Consider the following 27,422-nt stretch of genomic DNA (forward strand, 5'->3'; position numbering starts at 1 on the left):
TCATAAAAAATATCTTAATTTGTGTTCCAAAGATGAACGGAGGTCTTACGGGTTTGGAACGAGTAATTAATGACAGAATTTTCATTTTTGGGTGAACTAACCCTTTAAAGGTTCTTCATGCAACCACAGATGCCGATTAGGAGTCTTTTTTGAGGTGATGTTTTTTGAGGTGGCCAGTCTTATTTGGGCACTAGAGTCAGACATATTACATTTAATTTTGGCTAAAAACTCTGATGGTCTCATTTCACCACATGATCTTTTTCTCCATTGGTTGATATAATACTCTCTGGCAATCTCCAGACATGGTTGCACAAGGTTCATTTTAAGTAATGGTTATTTTTGTACCACAATCCCACACAGGTCGATGTTGTGCAGAGCTCTTGATATGGTTGACCGGTGCACCTCTACTCCATTTTCAACTCCTTCAAACTTCTCATTGTCTTCTGCGTGACGTCTCTCACAGGTCTCAATCTTCTGAGTTTTAATGAACAATATTTTCATGTCAGTTTCAGAAATGTTGATGCTAACAGAAACCAACTGTGCTCACTGAGGCATTCAAACACTTGGATATTGCTTACACTTGGATAACAAGTTTTTACATATATATATAATATATTATTTTAAAAAGTAATAAATGTTTAAAAAATAAAACTTAAAAAAAAAAAATTTGATTAAACAAAAATATATAAAATATATTTTTAATTATATATTTTTTTCTTTTTTTAAAGGTTAAATCTGTAAAAAAAAAAAAAATATATACCTAGTCAGCATGTAAACTAGCGGATCATGGAGTCAGCAGTGAGCGAAGGGGTGCAGATTAGCTCATTGTTTTGAGAAGTAAAACAAATGATAGCAGACCTTTGCTTGGTACTGAACAATGGCCGTGGCTGGAACCAGAGCCACAGGGGGGCCATATCCTCAATGACTTAATAATTTCAAAACCACAGCCATAATAAATCCAGACGCTGGAATGCCCCGCATAAACACGCCAGAGAGTAGTCCTCAACCCTTGGTTGTCCCCTTCAAAAGCTTCATTTGGATTCCAGAAGGTCAAAGACCTAATTACATTATATCTGTGATGGGTTTGTTGTTTAATAAGCACCAAACCAGAGCCGGGCTGCTGTCAAAAGCCCCCAGAATCTGATCGGATGTCACCAATAGTGCATATCCACAACACGTTTGTGTTGGACAACACACGTTCATTTTCAGTGCTTGGGGGTGCTGTTTGTTTTCCAAAGTACACATTCGCTGCTTGTGCTTAACTGTTATTTTTAAGATTTGTGGTAGAAAGGCTGCCTAACAAGCTCAATTTTCACCTTAAAGGCCCCATAAAATCCTGTGCTGATGTATTTCCTTTGAAACGGGAAGCCATGCGACACTGAAGACTGGAGTAAATTACATTTTAAAATAAAATTAAACTAATTGTATAGAATTGTATTGCATAGAAATAAATATTGTATAGAAAACAGTTATTTTAAAGTGTAATAATATAAACAATACTAGGTGCTTTTAAATGTTAAACAAAAAATCTAAATAATTCTGCTGACAGACAAAGAAAAGCTAAGAGCTGTAACTCACGTCAGTGTTACACGATCTGTAGCGCTTCCTCTCTCCGAGGCAGTACTTCCCTCCGCCTGTCGGCCTGAAAGAGTAGGAATAAAAAAGGCTCATGAGGTACCATCATGAGAGAGAGGGAATCGAAGTAAAAATGCATCAACACGCCATTCCAGTCAACACTGGGCAGCATCTGTACTGCATTTGCTTTAGCAGAGCAGGGCAAATGGTCCATTAAGCTTAATCTCAACACGCCCGTCACTCACACGCAAACACATACTTCCAGGTCGTCTGCAGAAGTTTAGTGTTCAAAAGATCAGATCAGGTCGTCAGATCACACAAACATAGCCATCTTTCAGATCTGGGTTGACTTTGCTCTTCTTTTCTGGTCTCAGATCAGTTTAAAGCTAATGTGTGTTAAAAAAAAATACATTAACATTTTCCCAACACTGTCTGAACCAATGACGTGAGGTTGGGGCGGGGCTATCTGAAATCTATGAACGCTTAATTCTCACCCTTCTGACTTTTTTCTTGCACTTCTGGCATTATATCTCACAATTCTTTTTTTTCTAGTAATTCTGAGAAAAAAGTCAGAATGGCGAGACAAACTCATTGCGATGAGATTGCAAATACGAGTTAACGTCACAATTTCTTATCAGAATTGTGTTTTTCAGAATCGCAATTCTAAAAAACAAAACAATTGTGAGATAGGTCGCAATTACCTTTCTCTCTTTTTTTTTGATCAATTTGTTCGACAAGTGAAAAATCAAAAGGGCAGGGTTGGTAGAAGTTTTCGGGAAACCTGTTTGTAAACAATAATTCTATAAATGGTCCTAAATTGGCACTGTAATTTAATTGGATTATTAATTACAATAATGCAATTATAATTAATTGCCATATGGAATTTTTCAAACGTGTTTTTCTACCCCTAGGTTATTCAATTCACATTAAATTTGGGATTATTAAATTATGCATCATCTAGAGACTCATCTTACAAACATTTACCAAAAGAATTTTGATTTGTCAAATTATTTGAAACATGTGAGTAAATATATTCTTGTATATTGTAGTGCCACGTCTGTAGCACTCCCCCCTTTTTGGGGCTGTACATGTGTTCATGGTGGCTGATCACATGAATGAGACAATGGTGGTTCACGGTCATAGCGCCACCAGCTGATAGCAGGAAGTGTGGCACTCAAAATAGACTTTGAAGAGGTCCTATTACATTTATGCACTTAAATGCATGCTCTCACGAATTCGTTTTTCTAGAGCTTGTCATCACTGCTTGCAGCTATATTTATGTTTGCAATTCCGCTCTATGCCAGCAGGAGCACAAAAAGCACATCACCTTTAAATATACGTAATCCAGACGCTAGCATTTAAGAAGCAAAAAATCTCTGCAATGTAGAATCACTAAAAGTAACTTTCAGCTAAAATCAAAGATATAAATGTAATGTGGAATTTCAGCCTTACATGGAGTTTCATTGTTCAAGAGCAAGATGCCCCTCAGGCCAGTGATTTCCAATTGTATAAACAATAATCCCCATAATTAATAACTGGGCCCCTAATAAGCCCCTCGAGTATCCACGTGTTCTATCAAGGTTGACTTCAGTTCCATAAATGGACATTCAGAAAACTCCTCAAGCCACAAGCAAATATGAAAAGCAGTTTCCATTTGTGTTTGTTTGACAGAGAGCTCCCGATCTCCAGTGTCTGTTCAGGTTGTTATGACCAGCAGGGCAGTATGCACTTTCTCTCATTGTCTTATAAATACTTGATGTATGCATTCAGGTCTCTCTCAGTGAACAGCTGAGCTGTTTGGCCATTTCTCCGCAGGTTATTTTGACCCAGGAGGGCAGCGTAATGAGGTTTGCCAAGGCTTAGGTGATTCTGGCCGTCTTCCTCCGCCTCCCCCCGTGTCGTCTGGCACCGAGAGCGGCTGGTTGTGCTGTTTTCTCAGGGCCCGCTCTCAATGAATGCTTTCCAGGGCAGCTTGGCTTGAAGTGCTTGGGTTTCCTTTCTCTCGGGTAGCCAGGTTTTAAGGGCCGATCATCTTTCACAGGTGTTACATATTACACCGGCCACACTCCCGCCACTGTCTGCAGCGAGAGCGCGAGGATAGACTTTTAGGAATGAAACCTAAACTCCATCTACATCCAAACCTATTTTGAGCTCCTGCGGCTACCTATGAAATCTTTGGAAAAACTGGCAAGATCAACAAATATCTATTATGTTGACATGACAAACTTGAGTTTAGGTTTTCATAGTGCACCCAAAAATGACACTTCTGTCATCATTACTCACCCTCATGTTGTTCCAAACTTGTATGAGTTTCTTTCTTCTGTTGAACACAAAAGAAGATATTTTGAAGAATGTTGGTAAGGAAACAGTTGCTGGTAGCCTTTGACTGCCACAGTATGAAACGAAATACTATGAAAATCAGCAACTTCTTTTGTGTTCAATAGATGAAAGTAACTAATACTGTTTTGGAACAACATGAGGGTGAGTAAATGATGACAATTTAAATTTTTGGGTATCTACTGTACAACCATAAAAACATTTTTAATACAGTGCCTGGGATTGCTAAGCCTTCGTGTTCTCATCATCTCAACATTTAATATTTTAGTTCAAATATTACAAATATTTTTAATGCAGTGCCTGTGAGTGCTATGTTTTTTTTCTGCAGTTAAAATATAGTTAAAAGTTTGGAATAATTAAGATTTTTTTTTAAATGTTTTTGAAAGAAGTCTCTTATGCTCACTAAGGCTGTGTTTATGTGTTCAAAAATACAGTATAAAAGTAATATTTTCAAATATTATTACAATTTAAAATAATTGTAATATTTTTTTAAATATAATTTATTTCTGTGAAGGCAAAGCTGAATTTTCTCCTTTTCCTATCCAATTATTGTTGATGCTCAATGATTATTAATTGTTCTTATAAAGTATATTTTAAAATATATTCAAATAGAAAACATTTCTTTTGAATTGTAATAATATTTCACAATATTGCTGTTTTTTTCTGTACTTTTGATCCAATATCCAGCTTTGATAAGCATAAGAGACTTCTTTCGGAAACAATAAAGATCATAATTATTTCAAACTTTGACTGGTAGTGTACCTGAACCTGCAACACTTGGGTTGATGCATGCATACTAATTTGCAAGTGAACCCTAACAATGCAGACACATTTGCAAAGGTTTGTGGGTAAAAAAGGTTCATTAACGTAGTGATTTAGGAAGCAATTCACACAGAATTCCCTTTCAAACCAAGAGGGTTTCTGTTGGCCAACAGCGAATTCACATGACTAACTTGAAGCCATTGCTAAATTGGGAAATATTTCACCCTCACAGGAAATTCCAGATTGCATGAATTCCTATTAAAATGACTGGATTTTGCCCACAAAAAAGTAAACAAACAAAATCGCTGAACGCCAGTAAATGTGACTGCACCTTACTAGTATGTGATAAAGGTGCCATATAATGGAAAACTGTATTTACCTTGGCATAGTTGAATAATAACAGTTCTGTACATGGAAATTACATACCGTGAGCCTCAAACACCATTGCTTCCTCCTTCTTATGTAAATCTCGTGCATGCAAAAGACCACTGAAAAATAGGCGAATCAGAACATAACACCGACTGTGATGTCGGGATCACTAATATTTACGCCCCCAACATTTGCATATTTGCGTATGTGAAGAAACAAGCGAGGATAATAGCGAAAATGGCAGATCATGGAAATAAATGTTATGTTCCAGGCTGTGCAGGGGATGTGATGTGCAGGGATGGGTTGGTGTCTGTATCTGAAGTTGTGTTATCAGTCCAGTCTTGATTTGTGCATAGAAATGAGACAAGTGTGAGCTGTAGTGAGATGGACTAAATAGGGACCCGTTCAGTTTTGTTCTGGCTTACTTTGCCTACTTACGCTGGGCTGTCACAGTGTCGCATGGAAGAGGAGACGCCGCCGCCGCAGGTACGACTGCACTCGCCCCATGTGGTCCAAGGTCCCCAGCTTCCATCCACGCTCTGCGGCCACGTCCCAAACGCCACACATTCACCCTGATAGCACCACTGATACACAGATATCCAGAAATCATTGTTAAAGAAAAAGCGCTTATAAAAGAATCTTTTCTGCTGTAGGATTTCATTTGCATTTTTTTTTTTTTTTTCAAATTTCAAGTGTTCTCAGTTGGGAAAACTTCTACAGTAGTGAATAAAAAACAAAACAAAAACAAATATCATTTTTGTGTTCACATTTGCCCTATTTCCATTTCATTTTTCCAAAAGAGAAAAAAAAATACAGAGATGAATTACATTTATCAGAAGAGATATGGATGAAATGTATAAAAAAAAACATATTCATTGCCATTAAAGTGAAATGACTAAACCTACACATGAGAGCCTGAGAAAAATGCTCATTTTAGAACAAAATTTCAGATGGCACTTTGAGGCTTTTGCATCTGAATTTTGTTGATTCCTTGTTACATGTGCAATTGGTTGTTCATCATGTGTTTAATACATTATACTTTCTACAGGTAAGTTTTAATGTTTTATAACTGTGGTTTGTGAGGTGCGTAAATAAAATATTTTATAATGCATTATATACACAGGCGGTAACACTTTATTTTAAGGTGTCCTTGTTACACGTTACATGTACTTACTAATATAATAACAATTAATTATGCATAATTGCATGCAAGTAACCCTAAGCCAAACCCTAATCAAAACCATATAGTAAGTACACGTAGTTAATTAATATTACTCAGTACTTAAATGTATAATTACACTGTAACAAGGACACCTTAAAATAAAGTGTAACCAGTGCAGGCTTCAAGTAAAGTGTTACTGAACATTCTCTTGCTCATTATTAGTTAGGATTGCTGAACCTTATTGTAATCGGTATGTCCGGCAAAGTAAAGTGCAGCTCTCATTTGAGAGATATCTCTAGGCTAAATCTTGTTTTGTGTAAACAGTGTCTTCACCTACTGTCCCTAATCTGAATTCACTCCAGAATAAAAACAGACTCGAGGCTTTGTAATGCCTCAGGACCACATGGAATCTTCTCAAGGCAAGATCTCATAATCCATCCAGCCCAGGGCACACGAGGACAGGGATTGGAGACACTGGAAACTGTCGCCACTGTGCAACTGTGTTAGTAGGTTAAGTTCTGGCTCTTTCTCACTCTCTCTCTCTCTCTCTGTCTGGAGGGATCTGGGTGGTTTGTTCTTGTTCTCAGACTCTGTTTCTTTCTCTCGTCCACAGACAGAGAACTTGGCAAGGGAAAGGCTGTGTCCTCGGCTACCAGTGTCTGAAATCAGGGTAGTGTGCTAAGATACTAGCAGGCAGGTCCAAAATAACCTCTTAAAGAATGTCTTATCTAACAGACGCGCTGTTGTAAAGCCTAGTGAGCGGCCTCCGTCAGCATCATTTTAAGGTAGTGTATCATATGCATGCTTTGAAGGCTGTTTAAATAGTAGGCAGCATGATTATGCTGCTCCCTAACAAACTGTACTTTGTTTTTTAACAACACTCCCAAGGCAGCACATACTGCATTGTGACATACTCGGTGAAAACTTGACAATGATAGTAAAACCTAATTTATTTATTTTTTTTAGGATTTTTGAATAAATAATATAGACACAAGTGACATAAATAATGTAAAATACAGATAAATATAATATAATATAAATAATGTAATAATTATTATGTATTATATAGTTTATAAGAAAGAGATGCGTGGTTACTTTAGAGAAAGGACAAAAATAGTTTACTTTGTGATAATTATTGCTAAATGATTTGTTGATATATTACAGTGTTTTTTTTTCCCCAGTGGATGATTCCATTGCTGATAACTAATAGATACATAATATCTATAAGTGCCTGATATAATGCTGATACACACAAACAATTTATAATGTATATAATATAATATAATATAATATACATACAAATGCTTAAATTAACACTTAATTTAAATACATCAAACAAAAATTTAAAACATTACATTAAAAAATACATAAAAATATTTTATCTTTTTATTCATATTCACTATTTTAATTTTAATTTAATTTTAACTTTTTAAAATTCATAAAAAAAAAAGTAATATAGAAATTGTTATCATTTTACAAGACTTTCAGCAGATTATGGACTTTTAAAATATACTGAAAAACTTTTTATTAATCTTATAAATAACAATAATTAATCATCTTAATAATAACAACTCAATAATCGTATTTAATCTTAAATTTTATTTTATACGTATTTAAAATTCATTAACATTTTAAATATACATAAATAGTTGATTACCATTTGACAAGAGTGTCAGTAGATTATGGAATTGATATAAGAGGCAACAAATATTTTTGTTCACTTGCTCAGTGTTGGCCAATGCAGATACAGTAAATTGGCTGGTATATCACTAAAAGTATATTATATATCACTATTACTGTCACTATTATCATAAAACACTGATAAATCAGTGCATTTATTGAGAAAGTAAATAGAGTCAATTTTGATTTCATGTTGTCACATCACATTTAAACAAAGAGTGGAAGAACGTCTTCAGTGACAGGTTAGGAATAATCTCTGCCTTGAAATGGGCGGCTTTCTGGCATTGTGCTTCCTGGAGTGTTCGACAGTCATTCTTTACGACGTGACAAATTCGTTATCAGTGGCGTTGGTGGAAAGCATATTCAGTAGCATGTGTGGTCACCCCGATTTCTCTGTCTTTCCATTTCTCGTCTTTCTGGAGCTGGCAGGGCCTCCACTCCATTACACGCTGGGTGAGAAATGGCTGACATTCGTATTCCTTTGATGCCGACCCAGCCAGGGGCAGACATAAGTACGCCACCCGCTAAAAAAAAACAGCGGCTCAACCTGGGGCTCGCTGCTTGTCCAAGACAACGCACAAGAGCTTGGCAGTAAATAGATCCAGTGAGCGAATGGTAACAAAGACCGACAGCTCGTGGTCCTCGTCCATTCCTCCTCTAGAGCCATCCTACGAACGAGGACAATGGCCACTCTAATCTTTGTTCAAACTGTCTCTCTAACCTGGACCGGCAGAAATGTGAACTGATGACCCAAACGCTGTGTGCATGAGTGAACACTGGGAATAGGCTTTCTTATTCCCATATCTGGTACAATGAGAGCAGGGACAAACGCCACACCCGGAGCCATTCTCTTCTCTAATCTGTCAGGAGTCCGTTTCCCACTACCTGCCATTTCATAACCTTTCCCATTGCATAAATCTTTCCGACGTTGGCACGCTGACTTACCCCCTTTTCAATGGTGCTGGTCTGGCACAGGGTTCCTTCTGCTGCGGGGATACTGTTGGTGACACAGCGGTTACTTTTGCTAAGGCACCAGAGCTCTCTACACACTTCCTAGGAAAGAAGGCAAAAGCAAGTTGGTCAGAATAGATAAATTCTCAAGGGAAAGAAAAAATAGACACGAGACCAGCATACTGTGGTGGACTGGTTTCCCCACCAGACTTTTTACAAGGCCGCATGAAATTGCTTCATTTCTGCATTGAAACAAGATGTTTGGGCGGTGCATATTGAAAGGACCTGCCCCTTTTTAACAGCCAATAGGCTGTAGTTACACCATTGCTAATATGCGACTTGCTGGTCAGTGGCATATTTGATTGAACATTTCAGAAATAATGTTTGCAAGTCTTAATCTGGTGATACCTATTAGTTAAATTTTCAACCCTATTCAATTTGAAATGTAATTTTTCAGAAAGCTACTCTCTAAAAAAATGCTATCTTATTTTTTTTTACCCAATTGCTGGATTCAGCCTGTTGGGACATTTTATTGGGTTGTTTTTAATATTTTTACCCATGCTGGGTAGTTTTTTTCGTAACTAAGACCCTGTCCACACGAATGCGGTTATTTTTAAAACCGCAGCTTTTTCTACGCTGTTAGGCCGTTCGTTCACACGCAAACGCAGCACCAGGTCACTGAAACCGAACATTTTTGTTCTGATTGGCCAGCATGGCTTTACGGTTGAGATTATATCGCCACCTGTTGGTTAGGCATGCTCTTGACAGTGCTTCATAGCATGCGTTTGCGTTTTCATGTGGACGTAGATTTTTTTTAAAACGGAAGAAGGAAAAACTCGTACATAAAACATAAAAATACCCGTGTATGTGTGGACATGGCCTGAGTTGCTGGGTAATTTTTAATGCTGGGTTATTTTTTTTTACCCAACCACTGGGTTGAGCCTGTCTCCATAGAAACAGCCCAGCTGCTGAGTTACAGTCAGAGTGTGGGCTTTTTGTGTCCACTACAGGAGAGAGAGAGACATTCTCAGCGCCGCTGATTTGGTGCACTTCTTCAGCGAAATAAAGGTTTGTATACCTTTTATTTCATTTATAAAGTCTTTACTGTGCTGTAAATTGTATTATTTTATGCAACGCAACATAAGGACGAGATGTCAGTCAGCTGCATCGGCAGTGGTCACTTTGCATGATGGAAACGCCTTTTGGCTTGCATAACATAAACTGATTTTATTCCTTATAATACTGAGTTTAATTTAATTTGATGTTAAAATATGTTCTCTAATCTCAGTACTGTTTATTTATGGGCAGGTTAAGGAGTCAGTCGCGGCATCTTTCAGCTACGAGTGAAATGCGAGGCTGCAGTCTGAGGTTCACAGTTCCCCCACGAACAGCAGCCCTTCACTGGCTAAAAGCACTATTTCGGTAAAAAGAAAATTACAGAGAATGGTTGATTACACTTAAATTAAAATGCTACTTTTAAATGTTACATTGTTTGTGTCTAAAATGCTTGTTAAATGAGTTTAAATGTATGTAATATTGTAAACTATGCTGTATTCACCCAAATAAATTCAATTTGTCTTGTATTTTGTACGTGTGTTCTTGCTTAATAATAAATGTTCATCTTTTGATTATTGCTGTTGCCTCTAGTAATTCTGTGTGGGATTTTTAATTTCCAGTCCATTTTAAGCCAGCAACATAATAATTTTTAAACAACAGTTGACTTAAATAAAACAACCCAGCATGTTGGGTAAAAACATTTAACCCAACCAGCTGGGTCAAAATAACCCAGCACGTGTTCTGTCCAATATTTACCCAGTGCTGGGTTGTCAAATAACCCAAGTTGGGTTGTTTTTAACCCAGCAATTTTTAGAGTGTAGCTAAAAGTTGTCCTAAAAGTGCTAGTGTATGCTATTTTAGGAGTACATTAATTAAAATGCTGTTAACTCAAACTTGAAATTGTATTTACCAGTGTTTTGACTAGTTAACCAGTAAGGCTTTCTTGGTAAACCAGTTTTTTATTCTAGCATGCTAATCATCACAAAACTCCTTAAAGACCTCACCAATTCAGCAAAATTGCTGTACTAACATATTGACCAGATGACCTAGTATTTTACAAAATTTGCACTATACAGTCAGAAATTCCCCTTCATGGGAACTTCGAACTGCATCCTCTAGGGGTCGCTATGGGGAACGCCTCGTCGTGACCCGTGTCTGAAGCATACATTGAAAAAACACCAACTCGTTGGCCGGCGACAGCCATGACGTCACTACCGGTGCGACTATAGTATAAATAGGCGCCGGGAGCACACATCATTCTCTTCTTCGTCTTCATTGACTGTTTTGTTTGAAGCGTGCATTTCTGTGGTAAGAGCGATCTCTATGGCAATATATAGCAATTATATGGTTATATGGCAACAGGCAAAATCTGGTAAAATGTATCTGCTAAGGTGAGGTCAGATTTACCTTTGTACTGCTAAATTACACAGGTGAAATGCAGTCATAATAGGAATCCATGTGATTAGGAATTTCACATGAGATACACAGATTTCACAGGGATTCAAGTTTGTTGAACATCTAACACACAAATTCACTGTGTTTACCCATATGAAGCTGCTTGGTTTGGACGTGACCTTGCACAATTTAGCCAAAGTTTCGCTAGTGTGACCACACCTTAAGTATCTAAGCTTTATTACATGACATTTTGTTGCTAATGTAGATTTGTCTGAGAATCAGTAGGATTCCTGATTCCCTAAAATTTACATCACTTCATAAGATCAGTATAGAAGTAGAAAGTGTCAGTTTACATTTTTTAGAACTGCCTTATAAGTATTTGACAAATGCACCAAAGAACTAACTTCCATATGCTCTAAAGGAACCATGCTGGGGTCTGAAGTTTGAGCATAGGAAGACATAAGGCTTTCTGTACATTACAAGTGTAGCTTTGTAGAACCCTGCATTAGAATTCCCATTAAAGTGCACCAGCTCCCTTTAAAGTCTGAACTTCACAGGATTTACAGGACAGAGAAGTGCCCCCATGAAAAAGACTTATGATAGGGAGCACCGCCGCTGACCCCAGGTCAGTAAATAAGACTCAGCTGCCCAGCCCATCCAGATTAAATAAAGCGGCAAACTGCCACTCTCAGGTTGCAAAAGCTCCACCTCTGCGGCTGGTTTTAATAAGGTTTCCTGCTGGCCCATTCAAGATGCCCATGCTGAGAAGGTCAGAGGGGTATGCTTGACCAGCGAGACCCGAGCACTGATGGTTTTAAGCTGGGAGTGCAGGTTAAAAATGGGCTGAATTCACTAAGGCCAAAGTAATTACTGCTATCGAACAGTTTTAAAAAATTTTTTTTTAAAGTTATGGGGCACTAAGTGGCTGGAATTAGAATTTCAATATGAAATAAGCATATAAAGGATCTTTAGATTTGTGGCTATCTGTGCAAATTTTTACAAAGTGTTCCATTTCAGTCATAGCTTTGGTCTTCTGATGGAAATAGCCTTTAAATATATTAAATAATTCTTTCTATCTATGTAACACTTTTGTTTAGTTTTTATCATGTTTTCATTTTGTTTTGGTTATGTCTTTCTTGTTTTGTCATCTGACCTAGTTTCTCTGTCTGTTTAATTACTCACCTACTCAACTTTCTGTTCACCTGTCATTTAGTTAATTATTTCATTAGTTCCAGTTTCTTTAATCCTTTGTCTGGTATTGTCATGTTGTGTTTTACACACTGTTTCGTTTGTGTTTCTTCTCTATTGGATTCACTTTGATTAATCTAATACATTTCTTTTGAATTATTTTGTCTACCTTTGTCATTCTTTGACCTAAACTTGACTGAATAAAGGACCCACTAATAAAGAGGAAGTTTGCCTCGATTAACTTTGGCCCGATGGGGAACCCCTTTGAGCCCAACAGGGCAAAAGTATTTATTTTCCAAGGAGGAAGGAATCTGGAGGCATATGTGGAGGAGTTCATCGTTGCCAGCCACCTCATCATCTGCAGCGACAATTAGCTTATAGAGGGATTTTGTGTTGGACTGGATGACAAGATCTGCCTGGTGATGCTTCGTGGAAACTCCTGCTGGATGCTGGCCGAGTACATCAACTTCACCTTGTGGGTCATCGGATCTTGTTTTACTGTGGGTGATGTAGAGGAGGATCCCGCCGCCAGCTTCCAACCCCACTTACCATCCGTCATTATCCCAGAGCCAGGACCCAGCGCCCACGTCCACAGTGGACAAAGAGCCAGAGTCCACCGCAGAGAGACCCTGCACATCCCTGCCATGGAGATCTAGACTGAGATGGAGCCAGCAGCCACATTCGTCCAGGAGGAGGAGCCCGAGGTCCCGGCTGACCAGGTGTGTGAGCCGGCCGTATTGTGTGCACCAGTGGGGATTTTAGTGGAGCTAGATGAGGAAAAATGGCTAATTGACTGAGAAACTGAGGTAGTGCTTCCCATCCTGTCCACCCATGAACCTTCCTCCTGCATAAGTGTATCATCATCTCTGATCCCACTGAGCTCAGAGTCTTCGTCATTGTTGATCCCACTCAGTTCAGAGTCTTCATTGTCAACAGTCACATCCAGTATAGAGTTTTCATTGTTACTGATCTCACTGCTCAGAGTCTTCATCGCCACCAGTCTTGTCCAGCACAGAAAGTTCTTCATCATCACTAGTTCATTCCTGCACAGATGGTTCTTCATCACTACCAGCTCTGTCCATCACTGAGCTGACTCAATCGCCCTGTCTTGCACTACTGCATGCTCCCCTGAAGCCAGCTATTCCCTCTGCTCTGCCTCCGCTGGTGCCCCTCAGCTCCACCATCAGCCCTGCCATGCAGCCCTGATCCGCCTTTGGGATTCTAGTACCCAGTTATGCCCTGGCTTGAGGAGTCCCAGGCTCCGCCTTGTCTTTCGGAGCCCCTAGTTCTACCTCTGCCCATCGACCAATTGGCTCCATCCCGGCTCCTCGCTCCCTCTGCTCCACCATGGACCGTCGCCCTGTCGGCTTCTCTGGGCTCCCTTGTCCCACCGGCTCTGCCCTCTCTACCATCGCCACGGACTTCCAGGATATCCGCTGTGCTCTATCCCTGCACCCCTATGGCTCCGTCTGGCTCTTCCTTCCCTCAGATTACACCTCGGTCCCCACTTGCTCCATCATCACCGTAGTTCTCTGTTGCCCTGTATCCTCCTCAGCCGCTTGTCGCTAGGACTCTGCCTTGACCTTCTGGTCCTTCATCATTGCCTGGGCCTCCTCATTGCACAGTGACACTTCAGCCAGTCAGGCTCAAGTTTCCTTCCTCCTCCCTCCATCGGTTCCGCCAGGGATCGCCTCCCTCATGGCCATCTCCTGGACTGCGCTAGGATCTTGTTGGCCATCCATAGCTCATCCCTTCATAGCTCCTTCTGCCGTCTACTCCTCCTTGAACTCTTTTGTCTGTCTATCTATCTATCTATCTATCTATCTATCTATCTTCGAGTGAGTCTTAAGACATCATATGCAAAACATTGAAAAACTCAGCAGACGTCTATGTCTTCTTTGTCATACAAATAACTCATAAGGAACAATACCTTAATATCTGAAAAGTCCAGCCTCAAAATGATCCAGTCACACTGAAACTGTTGAGACCACCTTACCATACTAGGTGCTCTCCACTGCCACTAAATATTTTCCTTTATGATGTTCCCATGTTCCATGGTGATAATCTCCTCATATACACTGCTAATTAATTGGTGGTTTAATACACAGCAGGATAAAGTGTAATGCCACCCACATCCTCTCTAGTCACTAGATCTAAACACCACTGATCTGAAGCAGAATAGATTTAGAAATAGATTTCCACTGGCTTTGTCCTAAAGACCCCAGGCTCAAGTTTTCTTGAAGAATGGGGTAAATTCCACCCCACACCATTCAGGAAATGTATGACAGCATTCCAGGAAGAATCAAAGGCAAAAGGTGGTCATACTCCTTATTAGGTCTTTGATATCAATATATTTTTAGGTTTCAAATTTTTTGTCCACCCCCTGGGTGTGTGTTTATCTCTCTGTAACAGTTTATCCAAACCAAATTCAAACCTCTGGTCTGCTGGTGTGGTTATAATTCTCCAAAGGCATGTATTAAACAGATGGTTGGCAGAAAAAAATAAGATTGTCAGAATCCACTAACACTACACGCTGTATTAAACTTGAGCCAAGGGAATGTGAGACTTTTTTTCTTTACATGACCGTCTTCCATGCTGATCTATACCACAGTTATGAGCTTAAGAGAGAAATTACAGGGTTCTCTTTTTGGCATGCGTTCATCCACTGTCGGATATATCTCTCAATGAAACAAAAGAACTCTGTAATCTTGGGTAATTTAATTCTTTTCTGGTGTAGAAAGCAAAGCCGCATATTTGTACTAAGCAGAGCACCATCTCTTATTGATCATTAATTTTCCTGGCTTCATTCAAGCCTTTTTTTTTCTCCCTGTGTCAGTTTATTTGCTTAAGTTTGTTATTCTTTGGGTAAAATCATTATCATTTCCAAAAGTCTGGGGATTCGACAGGAAAAGAAACAAACCTCAAGTATGGGCTTTCTCTGAAAGATATGTGGCCCGACTTCAAACGTGCTCGACGAAGCTCGTTTCAGGTGCTGATAAAACAACGATCTTTAATTTCGACAACATTTATGGCATCATGTGACCTACTACAAGAGAGTATCGACTTGGCAGCCTCACTTCTAGCCCTCAAAGGAAGTGAAAATAATCTCAGCTGATTGCTATCACCTGTGTTTCTCAAAGCATCCAAAAGTTTTCCACAATCAGGGCAAGTGTTACAAAAACTTAAACTCGATATATTCTTTACAAGTCCAAATGAGACACCACAGCACTCACTCATAGCACATTCCCCCCCACTGCTCTGTACATCAGAAAGCTCTTCTTGTAATGTTGCCTGCTGAACAAATCATGTCCTTTGGCTATTCTCCTCTGGGTCAGTGGTAAAAATAACTGCTTGACCTCCGGCATCATGTCTCCTCAGAGTTCTTTATGTAGCGGTCTTGCTCTCTATGTCCAAACCGACTTCTGATTTAAAATCAGCTCTTGAATTTTAGTACATATACAGCAGGTTTTAACGTCACAGGTATCAATAATGTAGCAAATATCTGATCACACTTGATGTGTTCGCAAAGTTTCTGGCATTTTCTTGCAAAGCATGATTGACTAGGGCCAAAATTCATATTTTCATTGAAGATTTAGTGATTTTTGCTTCATTGCATTGGTTGTAGTAAGGTAACATCTCGGTAACATTTTAAAAATGGTTTACCTTAAGTAGACTCAAAATGTCAATATAATATGTTTTTACAACAAAAACACAACCATACCAAAACCAGCTTTTAAAACAACGTAACTTGTACATTTGAATGAAGCATTTAAACGACAACCACAGTATTGTTGGCCCCTGGTAACCAGCACTGGCAACTTAGCGACTTTGTCGCTCGATTTAGTGACTTTTAAAACCCCTTTTGGAACTTTAAAAAAAAATGTACCTAGCAACAACTGTAGTCGCTAGGCGAGATTATACCAATATATACCAATAAAAATGATATACCATATACCATCGCATCTATAAAACTAGATATGGTTTATCCTAGTTTCCGAGACTCGCTGGTACAGTATATTGCCATCTAGCGACATTTAGCTAGCAGACTTTAGCTACTTTCCATTTAAAGTAGTTGGCAACAGTGATTTTAACAACATTTCTGCAATGTTTAAAAGTCCAACATTTACCATTGTTATGTTTTACATTATCAACTTTCTCATGACTTTTAAGCATGCACAGAATAGTTGTGCATGTTGTGACGGAAGTTCATTTTTGCTTCTTGGTTTGTGTGAGGTTGTTGTGTGAGTCTGACACAGCAACAGTGGCTCAACCAATGGCATGAGTTCTGGAAATCTGTTTGAAAACAGGTATTATTTTTGCTATACCGTTTGCTGACAATAGTGGCAAAGATATTACACAATTAACTTTTAAAGCTAGTAATTTTTACTTTTAATGAACGGTTTATGATACTGCTTTTTAAAAAATTATTATGGTTGAAGCAGAACTGTCCCATTCTCTAACAAAAATGCCAAAAATGTTTGGTGTCTGAGCCAATAAATTTCACTATGTGAGCATGACATTCCCAGAGCATGATAGTGTGTTGCAGCCTTCTTACCCCATATTTGCACTGACAGGAGGAGGCACCGTACTGGAAACGACACTGCTCATCTGCATCGTACACCTGCCCTGGAGCCACAGTGGGGTACAGGAAGTCTCGTTTAAGAGGCTCATTGTCCAGACATGTTCCTCGACCTGAGCTGTCAAAAAAACAAACCTTCAATGGGATTGGCTTCTCTACAGACGTTTCATCTCTGTCCAATAAGAGAAGAAAAGTCTTGTGACAAAATCTCACATGAAAGGGAAATGAAAGGCATAGTGTTAATGGGAATTAGCAAGCGAGAAACCTGGGAAATACAGAAGGCAAAATGAGGGAAGCGTGAATGACAAACAGTGGTCATAAAATACTGAGATTTGGACTTATATGGTACTGCGGTGCGCCTATGGAATCCTTTGAAGAGCCAATAAAAGAAAGAAAGAGACTGAACGAGCAAAAAAACATAGAAGGTACCAGAGGTCATGCGTCCAGTCAAAGTTGTGTTTAGTCTGTTTAGTCAGCTAGAAATATGAATGCTCCCAAGAAACCCTCAAAAAAGGGCCACAGCTCTGTCTGCAGCAAACAAAGTGCAAAAATAGAGCCAAAGCAGAGGCCAGGCGATGCATGTTTTGTTGGACTGTGTTTATTCTGGGTTCAGAAGTGGATCTTGTTTTATTCTCGGCGTCCCCATTACGGATGCTTTTCCCCCCTCCCTGGCATGCACAAGCGGCTGAGAGACGTGTCCGCCCCACGCCGCTGCTGTCCGCCGGAATAAAATAGCCAATTATTATCCCGCTGGCTTTTCCAGCAGCATGCCGCGGAATACGCTCTCCTTCTCTCTGAGGGAATAGTGGGCTCACTAACAACATAAACGCTAACATTTCATACTGCTGGAGAGCAGGCGGCTCTATTCTAGGTTCTGTCTGGCATTCGCATGATTGCTGCAACTGAACGCGCAACCTAAAGCATGTTAACCAACCACCCCACCGTGCGCTGCTAAAAGCAACAGTGCCTCTAAAGAGAGTGAGTTTACATTGCATCAGCCAAGACACACTAACCCTCTGACAGTATGCCATTACATTTTCAGACACTTTCTACAAGGGATATGTGTCTAAATCCCACATTTATTGGTCTGAAGACGAAAAAATGGGAAGGCGTGACTTTAAAACTTAAATGACAACTATTTGTTTATATATATATTGGAGGCCGGAGATAGTTATCACTGGAGCTTTAACTCGTTGAAATCACATAGTTCTTAAATTAGAATAATTTGTAGTTTTATAATACTAAATCATTTGTTTTAGCCTTCAAACTAAAATTCCAACATCATAATTTGCATTAAAAATTTTAAATATATATATAAACATATATTATTTTATATACTATATTTAATATTGTTAAATATTTAACATGTACACATAAAACACTGTCCTGAGAAAAAAATAATGAATAAATGCAAATGTATTATTCACTAGAGTAAACAGTTTGACAATCAGCCCTGGTTTCCCCTAAATGAGCTAAATGCGGTTGATACAATCTTACATTAAATTAACAAAAGGGTATTCAAAAATATATTTAGATGTCTAAAAAAAAGCATCCTATGGATCTGGTTTCTGTAGTGCATTCAAGAGGAAGCATTAGGTGAAACAGGGATCTCTGGCTTCCCACCACAATACTGGAAGTCTAATCTAATTAAAAACTAAACCAAATACATTGGAAAGGAAAGAAACACATAAGCTCTAGCCTGGGGGGGTAACCAATGTTGTATTTGGTTTCATCCATTTAGTTTTCTATTTTTTCCCATGTGTTTTGGTAGAATAATCCCCTCGCCGGGGAGAAAGACGAATCTGAATATGTGCCCTAGTACTGGAACACACAAACAAAGACCGTTTATTTCTTTAGAGAAAGACAAAAATGGTCACTTTTAAAATGGACATGTTTATTTGACATGTCAACAAAACTTACTTGGGTAAACTCGTTACAGCGAGCAGATATGTCAGCAATGAAAGGAAACTTAGTAACTATTTATAATATTTCAGCACAAAAACAAATATCTAAATAGGAAATTGCAAAATAATTACACCTTGTCCATAGCAATCGTCTAACCTTGTGTCCTATCGATAATTTTTTTTAGAACAGTTAGTTTAAAACACAGAGATGCTTGTATTGCTCAGTTTGACTGTGTTTGTGTCAGACTTTCTGGCTCAACGACACGCAACGGTTGATGCTGCTTTGCTTCATTTGGAATAATTTTCTTTGGTGGAGTAAAAAACAGACAAAATAACCATCCATGTTATGTCTATAATGTAAGTTAAGCGATATTAACTTGTCCCAAAACAAGGTGGCAGATGGTTGACATAACAACAAAACAATGTGGTTTTACATACACAAAACTGCAGAAATCTAATTAAACACCTTTTTACTCAATATTTTTCATTAATGTTTGAGAAATGTTTATCACCCACTATGTTAATGGATATCATAAATTTTGAAACTGACACAATTAATTGTCAATTGGTCAAAAGGCACATTTAATGGCCAATGTCAATCTCAAAATTTGCATGTATATCTGCCAATTAACTAGCCTGCTGTAAACAGAAGCCTAAATTGCTTTTAGCCATTTTTCCAAAAGCCACTTTCTTTACTGAAGGTTCCTACTGTACATGTACAAACAAGCACACTAAAATAAGTCCAAATCTACAGCCAAACACCGGTTTCTGGCGAGGAAAGATCCATCCACACATCCAGAATCTAGATGGGGATGTTGCGGTAATAGACTAGCATTATCATAGCAGAGCTGTTTTACTGCCAAAGATTACATCAACCTGAGATTTCAGAGAAAGTCCATTATTGATGAATTGCTCGGCACTAAGCAAATCCAAAAAAGGAAGGTTAGTATTCAGCCTCACTCCGAAATGGTCACAGATGACACGGTGTGATTATACAACAGGGAGTTCATCCCAAACCAACAGAGCAGCGTTTCTTTGTGTTTGTGTGGGAAGTTGGCACACGATGATAAAGCTTCTGATGCCAGCGATGGCTGTGATGTTAATCTTCTTCCATGAGGTCATTCACCAGGAAAACTTTTTGACAGCCATGGCAACCGCTATTATTTTCTTTCGTCTTACGTTAGGCTAACAATTCACAAACTTGCCTATGACTGCCTACTACAGATCAACTTCCACACTCTCATCTCATCTCATCTTTTTCAAATCCAGCACATTTGTGTGGTTACAAAAAATTAAGCCAATTGTTAAGTGGCATTATGTATCAGTAGTAAAATAGAGAGTAAACCCATAAAAGTAATCCTCTAACTGCACACTAGACATTTAATCAAGTTAGTTCAAATGTTCCATTTGGCAATTTAGGTTTTAGAAGGGTGCTCACAGACGCCCTCTTTCTCAAAGTGCTAAGGGCCTCATTTGGGACCAAGGCCAATCTGCCCGGACTGCTGTTACACACCATTTTTGAATCATGGTGCACAGGTTTTTATCAATCCATTTGGAAGAAAAGTTACAATAAGTACTTTTGAGGAAAAATTTGCCACTATAGTTGCCAATGTTTTGATAATCTTTGAATCTTTGAACAGAGTGGACAGTTAATGGACAGCTATAATCAAGCTGCAGCAGTTTTTTTGTGTAGTTGAGTTGCAGTCTGTTTAAAGGTGGGGCCACATTAGTGAAATGTTGGCAAAATTTTGTGGACAACAAAGGTCCATTGTCTATTGTCAATAGTGTAGCGATTTAATCCTGACACAGAAGTCATTGTCAAACCAAGCAGCTTTCTGTTCATCAATACAATATACCCGCACATGACCAATCTGAACCTATTGTGAAATCTGCGATGGAAATTTGTCATCCTGCCGCAAAATTCCCAATTGTATAGATTCCTAAAATAACTGGATGATGCCTGCAAAAATTCGCCAAATAAAGGTAAATGTGGTCGCATCTTACACTTGACACAGTTGTGATCAAATATTTGTCATGCATCACCTCTATCTTTCAGAGCATTTGCAAAACTCTGTCAAGTTGTAGTCTGATTAACATGCATGCATGCTAGACGAATCTGATCTACATTCCTTATTAAGGGATTTTAATGTGACTTTGCAAAAAAACTAATCATTTACAAAGACAAGTTTTATTCCGACCTAAATCAAGCATTTAAAGCTCCTGTAAACTTGCTAACTTAAATAGTAGAATGTCTGATTTCAGAATTTCAGAATTGCCCGACCCTAAATGTTATATAAATTTAATAGTTGTGGTTACACTTTATTTTGACAGTCCACTTTAGACATTCTACTTACTATAAGTAACTTTGCAACTACATGTCAACTAAAGCCCAAAGTATATTTCACTTTTTATGCGATGGTCCATATACTGTGTGCGTGATGCAGATTTCATCACCAGAATAGTACGCGCATACTGTACACACACCACCCAATTGGTACGTGTAGGTCGCACATGCGCACTGAATTTGTTTTGCACTAATCAGTTGTTCCACAAGGTGGCAACACTGGCCGGGGCCGTTGCTTCACAGAAGAAAATTAAACTAAAGAGACGGAACAACAACAACAAGATACCCGAGACTGCAACAACAAACGCCTATACTGAAAAGCACTTTTTTGAGAGGGTTATGAGATAGTCACAACTTTATTTTAAAAGATTGCAAAGATATTTTTATCAGTCATAACTTCTGGAGAAAAATAGAGCAGACACTGGACAAAGATGAAACTTTCTAGAGCACATGTGTCGACCGCCTGCGTTCAAGCATGCTATGGACACTTTGAAAGGCTATGCATTCGACTGTAGTCATATGCTAGCGTACGTGTATAAAAACGAAGTATACTTTTGTATGCTTCACTCTCATTAGAGTATTAATAAACTGGTAATGGTTAGAGATAGGGTTAGGGTTAGTAGAATAAGTTGACACACTCTAAATAATGCTGGGTTAAAAAGGGACAAACCCAGCTATTGGGTTGTTTTGACCCAGCTTGTTGGGTCAAAACAACCCAACCGCTGGGTCAAAACAACCCAATACCTGGGTCAAAACAACCCAACCGCTGGGTCAAAACAACCCAATAGCTGGGATTGTCCCTTTTTAACCCAGCATTTTTTAGAGTGCGTGGACTTGAAAATTGACTTATAGTCAGTAGAATGTTTAAAGTAAAAGTGTTACCCATGGTGTATTTTACAGGTTGCATCTAGTTGTTAAAACTTGTTCTGCAAAACTTTTGTAAGATTTGCATTTGGTTCTACCAACATTAAGAGTGGGGTTAAGTGTATGCAGTGTATGCAACACTTTTCGCAGAATGAGAGTTACAATGTCATGATGTTTTCAGACTAGATGCTAATAGTCAACAGTCGCCTATGTCTGGTTGAAATGTAGTGTTTTTTGTAGGTTTTTTAGGACTTCCTCACTGCTAACTAAGCCGGGCGCACACTGTGCGATTTTTAATAGTCCTTTATGATTGTTGCTTGTCAGACTGTACGAACATGATGATCAGGTCACGCTGTGGGATCTCACTTGTCATTAATGTCAGACTCTACAACAGTCAAGACACGTTAGAAATGGCTGCGAGCAAGAAAACTTACCCATACACGTTCACTGCGAGCTGCATTACACGCGGGGCTGAAATGTTGGCTATCATGAAAAGTATATGAATGGCGGCAATAGCGGCATATTTAAGAAGAATAGTGTAAGCAGCATTACAAACCCAAATGAAAACAGCGGTGCAACCAGTGTTTATCATAGCAAAGACAACATATCATATGAATTCTGTGAGCGGGGGATGGGAGAAATCTCTAGCATTAATTCCGAAAAAACAAAGACAGTTTGACGTTCGTCATAGGAGAAGTCACACTGCAAGACTGTGCGCCAAATCATGACACTGCCAGAATTTCGTCGGAGGTAAAATTTGATCTCAGCGGCCATTAATCGGCTGTCGGTGAACATGTCAAACCAGCAATCAAAGACTACAGATTTTAGCCTAGGATTATAGGAATCTTTTAGGATTTTCAAAATTTGTCTCAGACGACACACTTGTCAAAACCAAGACAACATCCAAAATAATTGCTCATGCCAGCCGTCCGACAAGAACCCTCACAGCAACTGAGACCCAGAACATGCGCAAAGTGGTGCCCATTACAAGGCAGAATCGATCTAGTAGCAGCATAAGGAAAGTCGAAAAACCTCCCGGACATGAGAATATTGTACCCAGACGTCCAATTCGTGACCAAAGCATGCCAGCCAGGAGAGGCGAGAGGCAAGGTAGACCTACACGACATTCAAGTCTCCCTCCAGAGGATCCCAGGGCACCAAGAGGAGCGACGCCAAGCACCTCTCGGTGGGTGAGGGACTCGGCTCAACACAGACCTTCCATCAAGAAAACGAATGCCAAAACTGTTCGTAACATTTCAAAACCAGCACCAGAGGAAAAGATGTGTCGTTCTACGATGCGCGCCTTGGCCCAAGCTCAGGCCCAAGGAACCTCAGAAGGAGGAACACCTGACAGTCCCAGCAACACCCCGAAAAGTTCTTCGCCTTTGCCTAGCTTTGCTCGCAACACTGTGGCATCTTCTTCCAGAACTAAAAAAGACTTGCCCTCACCTGCTGTAACAGGAACACCATCAAAGAGCTTATCCAGGAGTAGCTCTCAGAGATTGCCTGGTGGTAGAACGGACTCTGTCAGTAGTGGACCTTTGCCAAGGAGTGGGGATAAACCTATTAGGAGGGTTCAGAGTGTAAGGGCCTCCAGTCGAATCAGTGAGACACCTCCTTCACAGTCTGGACAAGAGCGCTCCCTTAAAAGTAGCAGTTTCTCAGAGAGATCCATACAGATTAGAGACTCCATCTCGAGCAGGACCAACAAACCCACATGGAAGTAGAGTGAACATATTACACAGTGGCTCTAAAAACACTGTTAAACAAGGATGATCAAAATTTTCTGCATATAGTGAAGAGGCACAAAAGCCTCTTAAATGATTGTGAATGTATCTGCAGCCTTTAAAATGTAGCTGAAGTTGTGTCGCTGGATGCTCAGTCAAGCAGAAAATATACTTTGGTTTTTATGTGAGTGTGTGTGACGCAAATTTCTTCACCAGAATAAGTAAGCACACCACCTGATTTTTGTAACCGTGCGAATTTTACGCGCAGGTTGTGCATGCGCATTGAATTTGTTTTGCACTAATCATTTGTTCCACAAGGTGGCAGCACTGGCCCACGCCGTTTTTTCACAGTAGAAAATGAAACTAAAAAGACGGAATAACAACAACAACAACAAAAACAGACGGCCACATTGACAAGCGCTTGCGTGAGGGGGTTATGAGAGAGCAGCAACTTTAGTTTAACCTGTTAGCGTTCCACAGTACACTGCGTGTTTTAGGCGATTTAGGCTAATTTTACAGGAATGCTAAGGGGTTAAAAGAGTACAAAGATATTTTTATTGCTTATAACTTCTGGAGAACAATAGAGCAGACACTGGACAAAGATGAAACTTTCTAGAGCACATGTGTCGACCGCCTGCGTTCAAGCATGCTATGGACACTTTGAAAGGCTATGCATTCGACTGTAGTCATATGCTAGCGTACGTGTATAAAAACGAAGTATACTTTTGTATGCTTCACTCTCATTAGAGTATTAATAAACTGGTAATGGTTAGAGATAGGGTTAGGGTTAGTAGAATAAGTTGACACACTCTAAATAATGCTGGGTTAAAAAGGGACAAACCCAGCTATTGGGTTGTTTTGACCCAGCTTGTTGGGTCAAAACAACCCAACCGCTGGGTCAAAACAACCCAATAGCTGGGATTGTCCCTTTTTAACCCAGCATTTTTTAGAGTGCGTGGACTTGAAAATTGACTTATAGTCAGTAGAATGTTTAAAGTAAAAGTGTTACCCATGGTGTATTTTACAGGTTGCATCTAGTTGTTAAAACTTGTTCTGCAAAACTTTTGTAAGATTTGCATTTGGTTCTACCAACATTAAGAGTGGGGTTAAGTGTATGCAGTGTATGCAACACTTTTCGCAGAATGAGAGTTACAATGTCATGATGTTTTCAGACTAGATGCTAATAGTCAACAGTCGCCTATGTCTGGTTGAAATGTAGTGTTTTTTGTAGGTTTTTTAGGACTTCCTCACTGCTAACTAAGCCGGGCGCACACTGTGCGATTTTTAATAGTCCTTTATGATTGTTGCTTGTCAGACTGTACGAACATGATGATCAGGTCACGCTGTGGGATCTCACTTGTCATTAATGTCAGACTCTACAACAGTCAAGACACGTTAGAAATGGCTGCGAGCAAGAAAACTTACCCATACACGTTCACTGCGAGCTGCATTACACGCGGGGCTGAAATGTTGGCTATCATGAAAAGTATATGAATGGCGGCAATAGCGGCATATTTAAGAAGAATAGTGTAAGCAGCATTACAAACCCAAATGAAAACAGCGGTGCAACCAGTGTTTATCATAGCAAAGACAACATATCATATGAATTCTGTGAGCGGGGGATGGGAGAAATCTCTAGCATTAATTCCGAAAAAACAAAGACAGTTTGACGTTCGTCATAGGAGAAGTCACACTGCAAGACTGTGCGCCAAATCATGACACTGCCAGAATTTCGTCGGAGGTAAAATTTGATCTCAGCGGCCATTAATCGGCTGTCGGTGAACATGTCAAACCAGCAATCAAAGACTACAGATTTTAGCCTAGGATTATAGGAATCTTTTAGGATTTTCAAAATTTGTCTCAGACGACTAAATCGTACAGTGTGAGCTGGGCTTTAGACCAGCAAATGAGATGGAATAATGGATTATATTATACTATATATGATTGCATTAGGTCAAGCATTCTTCAAATGCTCTTTTCACTTACTCCAAAAAGCTGGTGATATAGTCCTTGCTGCAGGCTGACCAGGAGAAGGGGTTGGTGTTGGCTGTGATATGGGCCGCCATCAGCTTGGCTGTCTCGTGACCTTTGGTCCCGCAGGAGTTCCCGATCCCATCGTGGTTCATGCCGAAACTGTGAGACAAGCAGCAGATCATGAACTTTGATGGATCACGTCAATCACGTCGCCCACCCTGCACACAAGCAAACAAGCTCGGGCAGCTCTGAAAGCTCAGGAGCGGAGGACATCTCCTTCAGCTAAGCTGTAAAGAGAGGCTCATTCTGGCTCGGTAACAGCTGTGAGAAGGGGACAGATGGGTCAAAGGCCAGAGGCTGTCTGGAGCTCTGAAGGAACGTGAAAGTTGTAATCACCACCCTGATCCAGGCCTGTAAATCAATAATTACACGTTTGAGCAGACCTCAATCGGGCAGTCATCTCTTAATGAACCTGGCCTGCCTTTCCCCCTTCCTCCAAGCTGCTTTCATCTGCTCACGGGCCATCGGCAACTCCACAAATACATCATTTGAGCCGTGCAAATTTTGCTCCCTTACATATCTCTCTGGATATTGTATGAAAAAATCAGTTCACATTACGGCGAGACCTCTAAGTTTTTGTTGTCAGCCCGGGGTCTATCCAAAAGCAGAAGTCAGCCTCTAATGCATATAACATACCCCCCACCACATCACACAATTCCTCTGTGTTTTTTTAAGGCGCACATTTATGACATTTCACTCTACTCTCAATATAAATCAGCGCGGGAGAAACCTTCTCCACAAGATGCAGGGGCTATTTTTACAACTTCTCCACAACAGAAGCAGACGCAAGACATAATAGAGGAAACTGCCATCTCGCTGAACTTAGCCGAAAAGCTACATAGACCAATAGATCATGGTTATTTTTCTAAGCTTTTGGGATAGGGTTCGTTTGTCCAGACTTTCATTTGCATAAAGATGTGTGTGCAGGCAGTTCACGCTTGGCATTTTGGCTGGAGGATTATAAATAGTAATGACCACAATAAAACCAATCCAGACACAAATACATTATGAGATGTGAAAGTGTCATGTAGTGACATGTAGAATACTGAGCAATTTTTCAACCATAAGGGCTTTAATAAAGTCCTGACCATCTCATTACACATTCAGGGGTGAATTCACTGAACAGTTGCATTACTTTTGTGTGCTGTATTTCACTTGCTACCCCGCAAGCCAGTTTAATTAGATACTAAATGCTCTAAAACAGGTGTCCAATAAGATCAAGAAAAAAAAGAAAAAAAAATGTAACTGGAAAATTTTAATTAAAAATGTAGTTTAAAACTTGAAAAGTTCTGTGAAAAGAAAGGTCGTTCGTTCATTTATTTATTTATTTAAAAAGAAAAGGTTTTTGAGGAGTTACACCACGTGACAGCCTGAACTAAGCTTGTCTTGTTATTAAAACATTGAATTTTCTGATATTTTAACTAGTGCTGTCAAACGATTAATCGCATCCAAAATAAAAGTTTTTGTTTACATATATATATATATATATATATAT

At 39.4% G+C, this 27,422-nt stretch overlaps 1 protein-coding gene across 1 annotated transcript in view; it reads right to left on the minus strand.

Annotated features, from left to right (window-relative positions):
- The window catches only part of LOC107744255 (A disintegrin and metalloproteinase with thrombospondin motifs 6-like), an 83,757-nt gene that overhangs the window by 30,319 nt on the left and 26,016 nt on the right, over positions 1-27,422 (minus strand). Inside the window, exons 9-13 of the mRNA XM_016557791.1 lie at positions 25,880-26,026; positions 17,031-17,172; positions 8,831-8,938; positions 5,482-5,627; positions 1,579-1,642 (exon numbers count right to left, since the gene is read on the minus strand). Coding sequence (XP_016413277.1) covers positions 1,579-1,642; positions 5,482-5,627; positions 8,831-8,938; positions 17,031-17,172; positions 25,880-26,026 — 607 coding nt within the window. The remainder of the gene's footprint in view (positions 1-1,578; positions 1,643-5,481; positions 5,628-8,830; positions 8,939-17,030; positions 17,173-25,879; positions 26,027-27,422) is intronic.

This window comes from Sinocyclocheilus rhinocerous, unplaced genomic scaffold (genome assembly GCF_001515625.1).
Source record: "Sinocyclocheilus rhinocerous isolate Xijiao unplaced genomic scaffold, SAMN03320098_v1.1 scaffold317, whole genome shotgun sequence".
NCBI lineage: Eukaryota > Metazoa > Chordata > Actinopteri > Cypriniformes > Cyprinidae > Sinocyclocheilus > Sinocyclocheilus rhinocerous.